We start from the raw sequence: 17,760 nt of genomic DNA on the forward strand, positions 1-17,760 counted from the left end.
TCACCTCCGGGCTCAGCTTCGCGGAGAAACAGTCGTGGGACCGGGCTGGGGGCCTCCTGTCTCCTAAGAAAGGTGACTCCGGAGAGGGCGCAGGCGTGTCATGCTTGCAGTCCCATGGACAGGCCTGGACACCGGACAGGCCCTGCTGGAACCAGTGAAGGGCACAGACCCCCACCGTCACTGGGGGTCTTCCTTGTCCTAATCCCGACTCCCTTTTAGGGGTGGGACAAGGACGGGGAGGTGTGTCAGGACCAAGGGGACAACGGCGCTCATCCTCACTGTCCCCTTTCTCATCCGCCCGCCACCGTCTCCTGCATCCACCAAACTCCGGAGCACGCCAGCTGGTCCCGCCAGCCCGTTCGCATCTCAAGGGCTGGCGTACAAGCTCGGAGCTGCACCGGTGCGGGTGCGGAACCCCAGACAGTTTCCGGGGACTTCCGGCCCCTCGCCTGCAAAAAATGAAGGCCCTCCATGCAGGACTTTCTCAGAATCAGCACCGGTGACATTTGGGGCCAGGTGACCCCGTAGCGAGGACCTGCCCTACCTTGTCAGGTGTCTAGTACCCCTGGTTGTGAACACGGACGTGTCCCCTTGGTTGAGAAGTGACTTGGCAAAATAAAAAGGATTTGGGTGATTTCGAGGTGCCCATGCCAGGGGCGCATCCCCTGAACGCTTGCTTCCTTCTCTCACTTTCTGTCCTCACCCTCTCTGTCCTTGTCACCCAGGGCAGGCCCCGCCCAGTGTCCGCAAGGGGCAGTCAATCAATGCTCAAGGGCATGACACTGGCACCTGGGCCTTCAGAGCCTCAGCCCACGGGCCCTGACCACAGGCTCGGCCACCGGCCCCTCCAGCTCTTACCTGACTTGGAGTGAAAAACTCGTATCTTTTTCCGGGGGTGTTTTCTAGTCTGGTCTGTCATTGTTTTACTGTGACTCCTGCCAGCATGAGCCTCGGGGGCAGAGTCCTGCGGAGCAGGGCTCCCACCCGGCCACCCCGATGATGACACAGGATGACACAGCGTTGAGCCGAGGTCCGGAGGTCCCAGCTCAAGAGGTCAGGCACCACAGGACGTCACGGGCCCCTCCGCACACTCTGGAGAGCCGGGAGCCCGGTGGCCAGGGTGAGAGGCGCCCACGGCAGCAGCAGCAGGAAGCAGACAGACTGCGTCCCCCACGGCCGGGGTTGCATGGCCACAGTGCTCTCTGCCCCGGCCTGGAAGGGGACCGCTGCCGTCATGTTTCCCAGGAATCTATTCTACCCCTGGTTTCGCACCGAGGACCCCGCTGGGTCTGTGACTTTGTGACCTGCGGCGCTGCCTGTTGTGACATCTCCCTGGTCCCAGGGGCAGCCTCAGTCTCTCTGCACCAGGGGGAGCCCCCTCTGTACCCCGTCAGCCTCCCTGCCTCCAGGTCGCAGCCGCAGGAAGAGACTGAGCAGCAGCGCCCGGCAGGTGAGCCCTGGCGGATTCCCTCCCACCCCCGCTGTGCTCTCGCTCCCACGGCCAGGCCACCTGTGTGGGAGCCCGGCCCGAGTCCCTGTCACCTCTGCAGGACGGGCGCCCCCTCACACCCGGGGAGCACAGGAGGCAAACGGTGGGAGCTGTGGCTCCGGCCAAGCGCCCGCGGCCAGGCCGCCGCGCCGCCCTGGGCGGCACCTCTCAGCCCACTCACATGGGAGTTCCCAGGAGGCTCCAGGGTTCAGAGGCGCCTGGCAGGTCCCTCACCCTCCAGCTCGCAGCAATTAGGGCAGTGCAGCTGCCCCTCAAAAGCCCCTAGACTCTCCAGCCAAAGCCCAAAGTCAAGGGCTAGGAGAACCCTTGGTTGTCTTCTGGCTGAAGAGGGAGGTGCCTGCCCTGCGGAAAACACCACTTGGTGCCCTGGATTCGCACTTTGGGGGAAGCGGAGACTCGGCCACAAGAGGCCATTGAACAAGCCGCTTGGCCTGAGCGTGTGGTCTCTTCAGCAAGGTCCCCGATCTCTCCCGTCTGGGTCGGTTCGGGTGGGGGCGGGGCGGCTTTGGTGCCCCCTCTGAGTGCGGGCTGTCCTTCTGCCAACGGTCTCCGGGGGGCTCCCTTCTCACCAAAGCTTTACATGCAAGCACACGGCCACTGGTGACCAGACAGGGGGCCCCCCCTCGATGAAGACCCCAACGATGGGATGAAGGAAACAGCCAGGTGAGGGCCGAGCCCTCGACGTGCCAGACTGTGAGTTCCAGTTCGGGAGCCACCCTGACCCCACAGCAGCACCGGGGATCTCACTACCGAGCAAGGCGGGGACGGGGAGGATGACGGAGCTCATTCCTGCCGCACACGCCCCAGGATGCACAGAACGGGCGCAGCCCCGACCGCCCGGTCCACTGCGCAAACCTACGGTCAGTCATCCTGTGCCGGGTCGGCCAGTCTCGGTCCCCAGCCCAGCTGGCCACCTGGCCCTGCCCTGGAAAACAGGACCCGCTGGCCCCTCTGTCACGCCTCACGTCCGAGTCCCCTCTTTGACTCCCTCTCAAACTCGATCCGGCCCGAGTCCCCGGGGAGGAGGGCTCCCCCACCCACGGACGGCTTTCCCTTGAGTAAAGGGCATCCAAATCGCTCCTTAAATGCTGAGCTTGGTCAGTTGATGGAGCAACAGCACCGAGCAATGGACCCAGTGAGAGACCGAAGTTCACGGTCCGGTGGCAGGCACCTGAAGGTCCCCAGGAGGACTTGACAGGTGGGAGGACGCCCTGCCGACCCCCACCCAGGACGAGCCCATCACAGGACACTCTTATCCCCAGGCTTGAATCAGCATAACAGCTGCCCTCTCCTGTTTGTCCTGACAACCTCCCAGAAGTCTCTCCCCCACCAACAGAACCTTCTTCCGTCTTTAGCTGAAGACGGTATTTAAGGTGGTGTCGTGGGCCATTTGGGGGAGTTACTTGGTTTTCCTGCGTTTGACGACATGAGACTCAGCATACGCGGCTGCTTTTGGGCTTGTGGTCTTGTTTTGAACAATTCTCAACGCAGAACCTGGCCTTTAGCGTTTATCATTGTTTAAGATGAAGAGAACCCAGCCCACGGTTCCCAGTGGGGACTGGCGTGGGTGGTCCCACTCCGAGCAGGACAGGCGCCCCCCGAGGCTCCAGCTCTGGACGCTGAGCATCCAGCCACTCGGCTCGGCGAGCACTGTTTTCTGCGTCTTCTGCTTGACTGGGTGTCATTTCTCTTCCTCCTGACACCCTGACCACGCACGCCCTGGTCCCTGCCAGTGGTTGCTGCCCCGTTCGCTCTAGGATTTCCTCCTTCCCGCGCTTCCTGCGAGCTGGGCTGCCCGGCATCGCCACAGTCAACTGCTGACCCCACCGCGGAGGAAGTTCGGGCGGAAAGGCAACCACAGAAGGAGAAGCAGGGCGGCAATGGGCGAGGCGTTTTTGGCGGCCGGCCTGGAAAGGTCCCCCGAGAGCTGGGGTCCGTGTGGGAAAGCGGCCTGGCCTCTAACGGTCTTCTCAGTGACGCAGACGCTCGGGGCTCGTGACCAGTGGTGAGTCCAGGGCGCGGCTTGCTCGCCGCTCTGGTTCGGAACTGGCGCCGGCGGGTCGAGAGGAGAGAGGAGAGGAGCTACCAGGAGGCCAACGCCCGTGACAAAGGGGGGTCTGTCTCTGAGGACCTGGGTTAGGAGGGGAGCGATGAGACCTGGTCGTACGTATTTGTTTTTATTTTTAAATTTAAGTGTGGCTGGCACACAAGTAGCGGCGTGAGTTTCGGGTGCCCAGCACAGAGATCCGACGTTTTCCCACCTCACGCTGTGCTCACCCCACCGATTCACCTGTCACCGTGCGGACTTGTCACAGTGTCACCGACTATTATCCCTTCGCCTTTCTCAGGCACCCGCCTCCCTCCCCTCTCCTCCCCGGCAACCACCTCTGGGCGTCTGTTTCCGTGAATCTGTTTGTTCAGTTCCACTTGGTTGGTTGGTTTCTTCATATTCTACACTTTTCTTTCCCTGACTTATTTCACTGAGGCTAATGCCCAGCGGTGAACCCGTGCGGTCGGAAACGACAACATTTCGCTCTTTTTTATCGCAATATCGCACTGGATGCTTGCAGTGTGTGTCCATTTGTAGACGGACCCGGAGACCGGGCGTCAGACCGGCTCTGCCGCTGCGTGGTCTGGCCCCCCCCCACCGATTCTCTGGGCCTCGGCAAGGGATTCGAAAAGGTTCATCTTTATCGGGCACGACTTTTGCAAATATTTTCTCCCTGCCTGTCCATGGCTTGACTTCTCCCTCTCTTGACCATGTCTTGCACAGAACAGAAGTTTTAATTGAATAAAGTTCAGCGTGCCACTTATTTCGTCCACGGGTCAGACTTCTGGTGCTGTATCTAGAAGACATGGCCACATCTGAGGTCATCTAGGTCTCTCTTCTGGGTCATCTTTTAGGAGTTGTCATGGTTTTGCATTTTTACATTTAAGTCTGTGATCTGTTTTGAGACAATTCTAGTGAAGGACACAAGTCAGTGTTTAGAATCACTGGGGTTTTTTTTTGCACGTGGTTGTGCAGTTCTTCCAGCCATTTGTTAAAAAGATGACCTTTCCTCCATTGTACTGCCCTTGCTCCTTCGTCAAGGTCACCGGGCCGCGTTCCTGGGGTCAGTTTCTGGGCTTCTCTGTTCCATTCCATTCGCTCATTTGTCTGTTCTTTCGCCGATGGCCACCTGCCATGTGAGAGCGTCAGCCTGCGTGCTGATGAAGACAAGTCCTGCCTCACTGCCAGTTCACCCAGCTGACCGTCCCTTCAGTTCTAACGACCAGCGAGAGGGGGCCACCTTCTGCCACCGTCGGGAGGCGAGAGCTGGGAGCCCGAGGGAGACCCAGGCAGGCTGCTCCCGCGGCAGCACTGAGACGGGGGACCACGCCCCGCGTGCACCCTGAAATGGGTGCTCCCCGGGAGGGGTGAGCCACGCCAGCCCCCCCCCCGTAGGGAAGCAGAAGAAGCAGGAGGCAAACCCCTCAGCCAGGGCGGGAGTCCCGGAGGGCGCGGGGTCGGAGACAGACCCAGCGTGGGGCGAATCTGGTCGACACCGAGTTCCCGCCGTGAACCCCTCTTGTGCGCTGAGGGCGGGATGCTAGGAAGGGACAGAGGCCGTGAATCAGGGGGTGGGCGAGGGTCAGAGTCCGGGCTGCAGTGCCTGCGAGCTGTACGGAAGCATCTCCACAGGGCCTCGGGGCCTCAGTCTAGAAACTGGGGGAACGTATTTTGTACAAGACAGTGGAGGCCCCAGCTTAGCACCTGTCCCTCCCTGGGCCCCCGTCGCGTTCCAGGAGGAGATCCCTCTGCCACAGAGCAGTACAGGGGGGAGGTGGAGCAGGTTGGGGCCCCGGCAGAAGGGAAGCCGGGTCGTCCTGAGCAGTGGTCGTCCTTCCCTGAGCAGGGAGGTGGCCCTGACGCTGGCAAAGGCGGCAGGTGCTGGGCCCAGGAGAAGGCCCTCGAAGGGCAGGGGCCGGCCAGAGAGAGTGACCCAGCCGGCACCCAGGGCTCAACCTCCTGTGGCCTCCGGGCCCATGACGGAGGGTGCGGGGCAGTGGGAGAGAGGAACTGGGAAGGGTCTCTGGTCTGAGGCAGGCTCCACAAAGGGGAAGACGGAGGGTACATGCCGGGGACAGACACGCAACCCGCAGGAGGCCGCCCCGGTCTTGCCCTGCAACAGCAGAGCGGAAGGGTGGTTTGGGTTGGTGGCTGGAATTAAAACGTGAGGACGGCGTGGGTGCAAAAACGAGCGTGGGTTGTAGATCCCAAGCACTTCCTCCAAGGGGCTGTCACGCCAGACACCTCCGCAGCTTCTCCACGAGGCGGGTCTGAGCATCAGTGCCAGGAACAGAAGCGCAACAGGACACACAGGACCTCGGCAGCTGAGACCGGCAAGCGCGCGCCGTGAAGGGTTAGGATGGTGCCCACACTAAACTCACGTCTGCATTTCAAACGGCATAGGCTCGAGGACGCAATGCCAGCGCCATGCAGCAGGGAAAGCTGGGCTCCAGGGGGTTTCAACGGGCCCAGAGGGCAGGACATTTGCAAGCGCCCCTTGCCGGAGCAGGGCTCCTGCTGTCCCCTCATCATGGCTGGGCCGGCCTCCGAGGCAGTTTTGCCGAGGGCGTTTCAAAACATCCCCTTTCTAGACAGAAAACATCCTAACCGTACACCTCAAGAAACAATGGAGATACACATCAACCAGACGGCAAATCCTAATAACAGCATAGTAGGTGCTTACATACCAATAATCACTCCAAACACAAAGGGATGGAATGTACCAGCCAACAGGCACAGAGCAGCTGCATGGATTTAAAAAGCAAAACAAGACTCAACTCCCTGCTGCCTGAGGGAGACTTGCTCGGAAATACAGACACGCCTGGCCCCAGAGGGAAGGGGTGGAAGAGAACATGCCGCACACGTGGCCACCAAAAGGAAGTGGGTGCAGCTGTATCTGTACCAGAAAAAGTACATCCTGTCTCGTGTGGTTCCACCAATTCAGCACCAGCCTGCAAACCAGGAGGGCACTGGTTCGATTCCCACCTGGGGCACCTGCCTGCATTGTGGGCCAGGTCCCCAGTAGGGGGCATGTAAGAGGCAACCACACACTGATGTTTCTCTCCCTCTCTTTCTCCCCCCCTTCTTCTCCCTCTAAAAATAAGTAAATAAAATCTTAAAAATAAAAGAAGACAGCCCTGGCTGGTGTAGCTCAGTGGATTGAGTACGGGTCTGCAAACCCGAGTATTGAGGTTCGATTCCCAGTCAGGGCACATGCCTGGGTTGCAGGCCAGTTCCCAGCAGGGGACACACGAAAGGCAACCATACATTGACGTTTCTCTCCCTATCTCCTTCCTTTCCCCTCTAAAGAAAAATAAATAAAATCTTTTAAAAAACTTAAAAAAATAAAAGAAGACAACCTAATTACAAAGTAATCAAAAAAATTCAACTAGACACTTCATAGAAGATGGTATCTAAGTGGCCAATTAAGTCCATCCGAAGACCAGCATCAAGCATCATTACTTATCAAGAAACTGCAAATTAACAACACAGTAAGCATCACCATACACTGAAGAGGTTCAGAGCGCATTGTTCCAAAATACGGCACCTCAGCACGTGGAATAGTTTAATCTGAAGGAGTTTCAAAAAAGAGGGGGAAGCGGAAAGTCCCCTCTGACCCGCCCCACTTGGCCCTTCTTTCCTACAAGCAGGTAAATCTCCCAAGTGAAAGGCGCCCTCCCTGAACCCGGTGGGAGGGGGCGTCCTATGAACACAGGGGGGCGTTGGAGCCAAGCAGACGTATAAACAAAACTTGTTCAGTCTTCTCCACACCCCCTCAGCCCAAGCCTCTGCCTCGTCAGGTCTTCAGAAATCCATCGTTCCTGTGGTTAGAGGCACCAAAGCTTGATGGCTTCTTTGAGCCTGTATCTTTGTGTGGTAGTATCTTTGTGTGTCTGCATCTTTGTGTGGCTGTATCTTTGTATGCATTGCTTTTTTTTCTCTCCTGCTAATCTGTCTACATCTATTGAACAATTAGACCAGCCACGGCACCTAGAAGGGAAGAAGGGAAAATTTTCCTCCCCTACAACACCTACCTGATTAGCTAACATTAAAAGGACTGACAGCACCGGTATACGCCTCAAATAAAACAAAAAACCCAACGCTGCCTCAGTACAGGTGGCTGTGCTGCTCAGGCTTTGGACGGACGACATCTAAGCCCTCAGGACACCACAGAGCCACTCGGAGTGCGCACATCTGCCATCCCCGCCCCAACCCCATCCTCTCACAAGGGCCGCCCCTCTTGCTGCCCCCCGCCTTCGCCGTGGGCCCACCCACGCTGCTGTCTGTGAACCAAGCTATCTGGACAACTCCTGCTCATTCTGCAAGACACACCCCCTTCTCCAGAAACTCGCCTGTGCATTGCACACAACTCCACTCTTTGCAGGAAGACCACGCGTGGCTGACTCTCCAGGGCCTGCCCCGCCTCTACAAACATCTCTCCTGCTGGAGAACACAGGAAGTACGTTGTGCCGCATTTGGGGCCCCGTGACATTGGCATAATGTTGTAACAAACTGACATTTTATTGAGTGGTTGTGTTTTTCCCCCCGGTACTGAGGAATGTGGGCTGTTTGTGGCTCTCTACTGCCCTCTGCTGAAATGAAGTGGGCAAGGTACCCAGTTTTCAAGAAAACTAAATAAAATCAAAAGAAAGAAAGAAGGAAGAAAGGGAGGGAGGGAGGGAGGGAGGGAGGGAGGGAGGGAGAGAGAGAGAGAGAGAGAGAGAGAGAGAGAGAGAGAGAGAGAAAGAAAGAAAGAAAGAAAGAAAGAAAGAAAGAAAGAAAGAAAGAAAGAAAGAAAGAAAGAAAGAAAGAAAGAAAGAAAGAAAGAAAGAAAGAAAGAAAACTACAGATTGGAGGGTTTTAACGCCAGAAGAGTGTGAGGAGCCGATGCTCTCGTTTTAAACCACTTGCTCTGCTCTCTGCCTCAGTGATTCTTGGCCTCAGGTGGTGGCTCCCGGCAGCAGACCTGTGCCTTCCCCCACCGCCTGGCCCTCAGTGGTGAGCGTGGCACGTGAAAGTGCAGGAGAAAAAGAGCAGTGAGATCCCAGCGTTTAGGGTCTGCGACCCTCCGCCTGCTTTGCCCTTGACCTGCACTTGAGCCTGGGAATCCTCTCAGCCCTGGGTGCTCAGATCGCTGGAAGCGCCCCCTGCTGGGGAGCAACCAAACACTCTGAACAACCTGTGAAGGATGGTAAGTGAAGTTCTAAGTGATTCAAAATCCTCTTCCTGGAAACAGGTGCCACCCCCACCCCGCAAAGGCCTCAGCAATGAAGGAACCACCGCCAGGGCATTAGCTGGCTTTCTCCGCACACTTCAGCTCTCGTCTGTGTCTAGTCCTAGCCCAGCCTCTCCTCCCAGGTACCGCGCTGGTCCCAGGGCACCTCACGTGCAGAGCACCCCAACCTGAGCCTGCACCCCAGAGCCACCCGGCTGCGCTTCTTCTCATCACATTTCCTGCCTCGGGAATCAGCAGCTCCCAAGCCAGAAGTCTGGACATCACCACAGTGGCCTTCCTCTCTGCCATAACCCACATCCAGTTTGCCAGTTCTCCCTGCCAAATATCTCAGCCCCGCCTGCGTTACGTGAGGGGTAAAAGTCAAAGAAGTATCTCGAAGAGATGCCCGCACCCACAGTGATTCGTGGCAGCATCGTTCCCAGTAGCTGACGTACAGAAACAACCCAGATGGACATCAGCGGAAGAGGAGATAAAGAAAACGGGACGCGTAACCGCAGCCGAACACGCAGCCTTAAAAAAGGAGGGAAGTGCTCTCACAGGTTACGGCGTGGGCGGACCTCGGGGACCTCCCAGAGTGAGACAGGCCACTCCGCATGGGACAGATCCGGACAATGCCACTCAAGCCTCTGACGTGTGACCATCACAGGAACAGAAGGCACAAAGCTGGGTCCCAAGGGCTTGGAGGAGGGGAGACGGGGGTCAGATTGGCAAGACGGGACAGCTCTCGAGATCTGCCCCGCTGTTCGAGGACAGGACAAAATGCTCACGTTTCTGCATAACACAAAACTAAAATCGAACCAGAAGAAACGACCAACTGCAAACTGTTAAAAAAAAAAAAAGAATTTAATTTCAACCTCGCAAAAGAGGTAATTTTTTTATACAAGAAATTAATAAGGAAAACCTACAGTCCTGATAAATAGGCCAGGATGCCCACAGAGACGAGCAAAGACCCCGATTGTCAGTCACCGTCTGAGTGTGCAAACGCTTCCGCGCCCCAGACGATGAAACACGAGCCCCTGGGAGCATCCGACACGCGAGCCATCAAAGAAACGCAAACTGGAACGTGAGGCCCCGCTTCCCACCCGCGGACTCACCCGAGGTGCAGAGAGAGAACGTAACTGTGGGTTCTCACAGACTTCCTAGTGAAGAGCAAATTCAAACAAATCTTGTAGAAAGAAATGAGGAAACACGTCAAAATCTTAGGAATGTATATATATTCCTATAACATCATAATTTCACTTCTCAGAAAATGGCCTTTGGAACTATGACAAAATATATTTTTAAAAATACCATTGCTCTTTGCAGCACTATTGAAAATAATGAAAATTAGGACTTCCGGCCAAGATGGAGGCGTAGGTAGAAACACTGTGCCTCCTCACACGACCAAAAACAGGACAACAACAAATTTAAAAACAAAAAACAACCAAAACTGCCAGAAAATCGAACTGATCAGAAGTCTGACGACCAGGGAGTTAAAGAAGAAACATCATCCAGAGCAACAGCAGGGGCAGAGACGCGCAGCCAGGCAGAGAGAACTCAGGGCAGGGTGGCGGCTGGCGGAGCAGTGGCCCACATTTGTGTGGCTGCGAACTCACAATTATTAACAACCACACCTAAAGCAAAAACAAAAATAAACTAAGCAAACAACTAGAACAGGAACAGAATCACAGACATGGAGACCACATGGAGGGTTATCGGTGGGGAGTGGGAGGGGAAGAGAGGGGGAAAAGGTACAGAGAATAAGAAGCGTAGATGGTAGGTAGAAAACAGACAGGGGAGGGGAAGAATAGTAGGGGAAGTGGAGAAGCCAAAGAACTTATATGTACGGCCCATGGACTTGCACTAAGGTGGGGGAATGATGGTGGGAGGAAGGGGAGGGGGTAGAGGGTAGAGGGGAATAAAGGGGAGAAAAAAATGGGACAACTGTAATAACATAATAAATAAAATATATATTTTTTAAAATAACAAAAATCAGAAACAACCTAAAAATTGTCCAGCATCTGGCTTTAGGTAAATTGGTCCGCGGCTGTGTCTGCTGGGGCGCCCTGGGCACTGAGAGGGAGGCGTGTGGATCAAGTTCCAGAAAATGGCTCTCACAAGGCTTCGACGAGAACGAATATTTCATTACTGTACATATCAAGTTGTCTGAAGATAGGGTGGTTCCAGATTTGGTTACTCTGTATCTCAATAATGCCAGTGGTGCTCCAGATTCTTTCCTCTATTTGCTTTGTTATCTTAGCGTGGCAGCCACGTACCTCATGGAAACAAGAGGGCTGCAGCAGCTCCGAGTATCACGTCCTTAAACATCTCATCCCAAGCCTGAAACATCTCATCCCATTACTTCTTGTGTCCCAGAACCCCCACAGCCGACTGCCTTTGAGGGCTCCTTGTCCAGAATGGTATCACACGTTCCATCCTCGATCACCAGCAGCAAATGGGTCCCCAATGTGTGGTCCTTGGACCAGCAGCCTCAGTGTCACCTGGGCACTTGCTAGAAATGTGCATTTTCAGCCCCCACACCCGAATCAGGAAATCTGAGAGTGAAGCCACCAATCTGCTCTCCACAGCCTCCCAGGTGACACTGGGGCAGCTCAAATTTGAAAGCCACAGACCCAAACCGGCCCAAAGTCATCTGCTGGCTGAGAAGGTTCTCCCCATTGCTGGGGCTCACAGCCCCCGCCTATCTGAACAGAACCATGTTCCACTCGCAGCAAAAGAGGGAGAAACAGCCACGGGGTAGCCAACCCCCACGAAGGGGACGCTCTGGTCCTGGTGCCCAGTCTTCTAAGGACACAAAAGTCGAAGGACAGACACTGCTCTTCCTGTCCACCATCCCTCCGCAGCTCTCCTATTAAAAAACAGCGTGGAAACGTGGTGTGCTCACATGTGTGCCTGCGTGTCTGCGGAATTATTTAAAAAATCGAGTTGCAGACAATCCTGTCATGAAATGTGCAAGCATAAACATCAAAAAGCGAAGAAGATACAATACGGGCAGGTAGACGTGTGTTTACGTGAGGACGAGTGTTCAGGGAAAGTTCTGGAAGGCTCACCAGACCTCTCCGCGGTCTTCCCGAGGAGAGAGAGGCATGAAGCTGGGGGACAGAGGTCACTTCCCCTTTTACTTTATTTACTTCTGAATTGCTTCACTTTTTCAACAGCGGGACTCTGAGGGATCATTTGTATGTTTTGAAACAAAATGTTCTCAGTTGCGCCTGCATCAAAGCCCTGGGAACGGGAGGGGGGCTTCCTCTTGTCCGCAGGGGGGTCGTTACCGACGACAGAGCAGCAAGAACCAGCCCTTCCGTCCCCTGTTCAAACCCCAGGTTTCCTCTTGCCGATGCCCTTCATCTTCCTCACAGGTTCTGCCTCGTTTGCATGTGAGTAACAGCAAGAGCTTTCATAATTTGTTACGAACTTTAGGCCCCAGAGGCAGCCACTTGCCAGCTCTGCCAGAAAACCCCTCTGGCTCCCAGCAGTTGTCCGGGGGCTTCCACTGGGGTGTGTGCGCGACAGTCACTGCTGCCTTCTGCGTTGTCTAGAAACCTTCACGGGAACCCGGCGTTCAGAGCCAGAGGACATTTGAGACAGAGACAGATGGACACGGTGCGGCCCAGTGACCTCACCGCAGAGGAAGAAGCAAAGGCCTGGGGAGCAACCAGTGGCTCAACCAGCCGCTGCCATCCTGAAACCGGAACCGGCATCACTTCCCCCCCGACCAGCGCTCCACTCGTAACACAGCACGAGCACGAAACTTGAAGGCTTTGCCAGTTTGGAGGGGGGTGGCGGGGGGGTCTGTGTGTGTCCTGACATGAGGCTGGCAGGCTGGCAGGTAGCACCGAGCTTCCGGAACGCTCTCCCAGGCCCACAGGCCACAGTGTTTTAACAGCCGCGGGCACAGACGGCCCCATGCAACCACTTTCGTTTCTCTGTGGTTTTCTCCCCTTTTGTGGCCATCGGTCTGTTCCTGGGTTTGGAGTCTCTCTCTCACCCTCCCCGCGTGTCCTTCCTGGCCGGGGCGGGGCGGGCATCTGCTTCCAGACCTCTGGGCACATGCACGTCCAGCTCCGTCCCAGGACCTTTGTCTGCACGGCTTTTCCTATCGGTTCTGCTGCACCCTCCCCCCCAACCAGTGTCTCTGCCCCTCCCTCGCAGCCTGTCCACCCTCCCCCGCACACACACACACTTTCGTGTTTTGGAAGTTTCCTTTCCTAGCGCTCTCCCCCATTTGACTAGAGATGGAGTGGGGAACGTGCTTCCTAAGAGATTTCGATGCCTGTTGCGTTTGCACTTTAGAGGTTCCTGCACTTCGTCATGAAAGTGAGCAAGTAGAATATTTCCTTAGAAGACCATCACAGGTCTCGGGGCCCCTCTGTGGCCTTCGCTGGTCATCCCTTGGTGGACTCGGGATGGGAAGGAGTGGCCCTTACTCCGGCCGACGTGCGTTAAGACAGAATGGGCTAAGCCGAGCTGGTCTGCGAACGAACAAAACAAATGAGCAAGACAGAAACTGAGATGGGGAATGGAGAACAAAGTGACCGTGACCACAGGGATGAAGGGAGGGGCACAGCGGTGCAAAGAAGGGGAGGAGGCAAAGGAACGTGGATGGAGGACTCACGGGCGCAGACAAGGGCGGGAGTGAGTGGGGGGCGCAATTGGGGGAAATGCGGGACAACTGTAAGTGAACAACAAGGAAGTTTTTCAAAAATCCAAAAAAATGTGGAAAATGATGAGTGGTGGGTGCGTTTATGTGCCTGTGTGTATGAGGGATTATTGTAAAAACTCAGGCTGCAGAAAATCATGTCATGGGTAAACACAAACAACTAAAAATGGACAAAATTCACAGGTCCAGGCAGAGGCACGTTCGCATGAATGGGAATGTGTAGGGAAAGTTCTAGAAGGACAGTACGACCTTCTCAGTGGTCGTCCTTCGCTTTCTCCACCCGGAGACCGGACCCATGTCCCCGCCCTTGGGGGGACTCCTAACTGCCCGACCCGCGCGGGGCCCTGGGAAGGGGGGCCATTTGTCACAGCAGCTGGTAAACAAGTTCAAGTCTCCCGTCAAACAAGATAAACTCTCCCTTTTCCCCTCAGTCCTCTCCAGGACATAAACATTCGAGTCTCCCGTCCCGTGGCGTCCCTCAGGGCTTTCACTGGGAGCAGGTCTTCCAGAGACCACAGGAATTAGCAAAGGACAGGGACCTCCTGCGTGGAAAGTGCAGGCACGTCAGCCGGTCCCACTGGGGTGACGACTGAGACCCGACCATCTCCCTCCCGTGTCCCCTACTGGGGGGTCGGCAACCCGGAGGAGACAAGCGGGGCTGCTCTCCGGCTGCCGTAACAGACGTAGTTTGGACGACAGACCTTTATTCCTCGCTGTCCTGGAGGCTGGAGCCCGAGACCCAGGTGTGGGCAGGGCCGGCTCCTCCCAGGCCTCCCTCCTGGGCGTCCTCCCGGAGTCCCCATGCGTCCCTCTGCGTGTGTCTGTGTCCTCCTCGCTTCCTGTGAGGACACCAGTCGTACTGGGTTAGGGTCCACCTCTAAGTCCCCCTTCTAACTTAGTCGTCCCTTCCAAGGCCTTGCCTCCCAACACACTCCCGTCCCGAGGTCCTGGGCTTCAACATACGGGTTCCGGGGAGACCCAGTTTAACCCACCGCTCAAAGTGGGAAAGGGGGGTCCGGCCCCTTTGGTTTCTCTATTGAGACGACTCGCAGTGGGGCTCCCCCGGGGAGAATGGGGTGCTGCCGAGAGCGGGAGAGGCTCCTGGAGAGCCAGGACCACCGCTCACTGCTCCTTCGTAACAGGGTTCTGAAGAGGACCGGTCAGTCACTGAGACCGTGTTTTGTTTTACTCCACCTTCAGCCAGAAGCGGTCAGGCTTCTGTCCCCAACCCCAGCCCTGAAATGACGGCAGCAAAGACCACAGCTACTTCCTGGGTGGCAGCCCGGCCTTGTCCTCCGCCCTTCACACCGGGAGGGGCCTCGGGGGGCCGGTTTCCTCGCCGCCCCGCCTTCCCAGTCTGCTCTGTCAGCAACTCTATTTTTGCACATGCAGCGAGAGTGGCCGAGTGCCAAGTCTCTGTCCCCGTCCCCTCCCCTGTCCCAGTCCCAGGATAGAGAGCGCTCGCCCACACTTCGTCCTGGCCTGGGCCCTCGGGTGGGCTCCCAGGGGGCATCTGGAATTGCAGGGAAAATGCAGTGTATGTTGTCATTTCTTTTTTGGAGTTTTGAGAGAAAGTTTATTGAGAAAGCACAGAGGCAGAAGAGGTGAGCCAGCTGGGCTGCGTGGGCTCGGGAGACAAGTGCCAGGGGCAGCGGAAGGGACCCTGGAGCTCGGGAGGGGGAAAGGCACGGGCAACGCCCGGGAGGAAGGGGGACGAGGCGCCGGGAAGGCACACGCGCCCGGAGAGGGAAAGCACGGACAGTTGCATTTCTCCTTGGGAGACGCACGAAGCGTTCATCAGTTCAGAACATCAGCGTGCTGGGCCTGCTGAAGGCGTCCTTGGTGGGAGCCCCATTCAGGGCTGTGTGTCCCACTGCCTCCTGCACGTCTCACCCGAAATCACCACGACCCCCTCACTCCGCCCCCTTCCTCCTCCCGGGCCTGCACCCCCCCTCTGTGTGCCTGTCCCAAGTGCACGCCAGCCTCTGACCCCTGCGACCGACCCTCTGAGCTCCACCAGACCCTCCCGCACGCCCCTCCTGGCCCTGGGAGCGCCCCCCGCCCGCTCTGCCGCTGCACTGCCCTCCTGACAGCCCTTCTGCTCCTACAGGACCCCCTTCTCTCACCGGGACGACCCCGACGTCCCCCCACTTCCAGGCTGGCTGGCGGAGTCATGTCACCACCGTGTGAACCTGCTCGGTTGCCTGACGGCCCGAATCTCGATGATCAGTTTCCCGTTTTGTGAATCTCACTCTGAGGGCAGCCCCGGGAAGCGCCCGCTGCTCACCATGACCTACCGGGCCCTTCGGCGGCACCCAGGGAGGGCCTAGAACGTTCCAGGCTGTGTGCGAAATGCTGGGGGCACGGTGGTTGCCAGAGGAACCGATTCCTGCCCTCAAAGACCTCACAGTCCACAGAAGCGACAAGCTCCTGCAGGAGGCCAGGGGACAGGGGCCAGGGCACCGGCGTCACAGCCTAACTTGGGGAGCCAGGGAGTCCCACCTCCCCTTTGGCATTTGAAACAATGACCAGCAGGCACAGGTCTGGACAGGGAACCGACAGCCACCGGGGCATTGTCCTCAACAATTCCTCCGGCTTAAGGCTGCTGTTTTCAGCCCCATTTCACAGAGCGGGAGACTGAGGCTCAGAAGGCGCAGGCGGTGGAGCTGACCTTCCCCTCCGTTAACCCACCAGGTGCCTCGTGGTGCCAGCTGATCTCGGGGACCGTGCCCAGCTCTGCAGACGCACCAGCCACAGCATTCTCTTGAGATGCCACCAAGGGTCCTGTCTTCCGTGCAGACTCATTCCTCCCTTCACAGAATGAGCCTCGGCCGTCTCTGCGCACACACGGCTTTTCACAAATGCTCTCGGAGACGCTTATCCAGAGGTCTCCCCAGGGGAAGCCGGGGGCCCCGGGATGATGAGAGTCGCCCTTGGTAAAGGAAGACACAGCCCAGTGCCTGGTGCTCTGGTGTCTCCTCGAGGGACAGGGCAGGGCAGCGGGGACCAGCCCTCCAAGGGCACCCCCTTCTCTCACCTGCTTGCCTCGGCCTCGGCCCACCTTAGAAGTCAGCCCCACCCACCCACCCCGGCAACCCTCAGCGTGCCAGCCGTGCTTCCCAGTCTTGGCGGCCAGACTAACACGTCCTTCCTCCCTGGAAGGCCACACCCAGGTGAGTCGGAGTGAATCCTCCCAGAAGGAAAACCGGAGTGAACGCCGTCCGGGCGGAGCCACTGTGGTCCCTGGACGTGCCCTCGCTGCTGGGTCCCCACAAGCAGCGGAGGTGGGCGGGGGGGGGGGCCCACATTTGGCAAGATGTGAATGGAGCCTCTGAGAGGCCGCTCGGGGACCCCTGCCTGGCTCCCCGCCGGCGTCCATTAGTCCCCGGGCCCGCGGGGGAGGGGCGGCTGCAAGAAGGCGTGTGGGGCAGAGATGGGGACGGGGAGGGACCACGAACGAACGCTACCCACCAGCCAAACGAACAAAAACCGAAACCTGAGGAGTGGTTTTGGCCACTTCTGGCATGAAAAGGGACATCAGTTTCACGCGCTTTGGACCGAGGGGGAGGTGGGTGTGTGGGAGGGTGTGCTCGTGCGGACCACCGGGACCTAGAGGACAGAGTGGACGTCCTGCACCTGCACCCCCTCCCCCTCCTCCCCCTCCTCCCCCTCCTCCCCCTCCTCCCCAAGCCCTGAGCAGGCCTGGCCCCCCTGAGTGGCTGTGGCCCGGCCCAGCCCTGGTGCCACGGGGTGGAGGTACAGGGCCCCGGCCTCGCCTCCCCTCGCCCCTGACCCCTCAGCCCCCCACGTCTCCGCTGGCCCCTTGCTTTCCGCAGGGCCCATTTCTCCCCGAGGGCAGAGGTTTCTTTCCGGAGACTCTGGGAGCCTTGTGAGCGAATTCACACTGGGAAGTGAGAAGGCGGGAGCATCTTTAACTTTGGAAGACAATGTCAGTGGAGACAGCGCTGGGGTGAGGGGCCTGTAGGGTCTCCAGGGCGACACGCCTGCTCCCTGCACTTGGGCCCGGCAGGAGGGAGGAGGTGTGAGACGCAGACCCTCAGGGACCACCCTCGCTGGTCCCTGTCTGGTCCCCAGTCTCCGCTCTCTCCCCTTCTTGGTGCTGGGTGGACCGAGCCCCGCTGGGTGGAGCGAATATCCTGAGATTTCCGAGGGTGCCCCACAGGCTGCCACCAGGGCCCTCGAGGGACAAGGGGACACGCCACCGCTCAGCTTCCCCTCCAGGCACCGCCCCCCTGCCCGCGGCTCACGTGCCTGAGGTCAGACTCCACAATCAGTGCTGTTCC

At 57.7% G+C, this 17,760-nt stretch overlaps 1 protein-coding gene across 2 annotated transcripts; it reads right to left on the minus strand.

Annotated features, from left to right (window-relative positions):
- Nucleotides 1–13,581: 13,581 nt before the first annotated feature.
- LOC128626550 (uncharacterized) lies at nt 13,582–17,654 on the minus strand. 2 transcript variants are annotated; one of them, XM_053659347.1, is made up of 5 exons: nt 17,265–17,654; nt 16,953–17,065; nt 16,148–16,267; nt 14,158–14,295; nt 13,582–13,998 (listed from the first exon to the last, which is right to left on the minus strand). In XM_053659347.1, the coding sequence occupies exons 1-5, from the start codon at nt 17,297–17,299 to the stop codon at nt 13,688–13,690; spliced, it is 717 nt and encodes a 238-aa protein (XP_053515322.1). In that variant the 5' UTR covers nt 17,300–17,654; the 3' UTR covers nt 13,582–13,687. The 2 variants fall into 2 exon arrangements, 1 of the variants encoding a protein (XP_053515322.1); XR_008390487.1 differs by lacking the exons at nt 16,148–16,267; nt 16,953–17,065; nt 17,265–17,654 and adding an exon at nt 14,449–14,691 and having other exon boundaries at nt 13,788–14,295.
- Nucleotides 17,655–17,760: the final 106 nt, after the last annotated feature.

Source organism: Artibeus jamaicensis, unplaced genomic scaffold, assembly GCF_021234435.1.
Source record: "Artibeus jamaicensis isolate MK-2021 breed Jamaican fruit bat unplaced genomic scaffold, CSHL_Jam_final scaffold_625, whole genome shotgun sequence".
In the NCBI taxonomy this organism is placed as follows: Eukaryota; Metazoa; Chordata; class Mammalia; order Chiroptera; family Phyllostomidae; genus Artibeus; species Artibeus jamaicensis.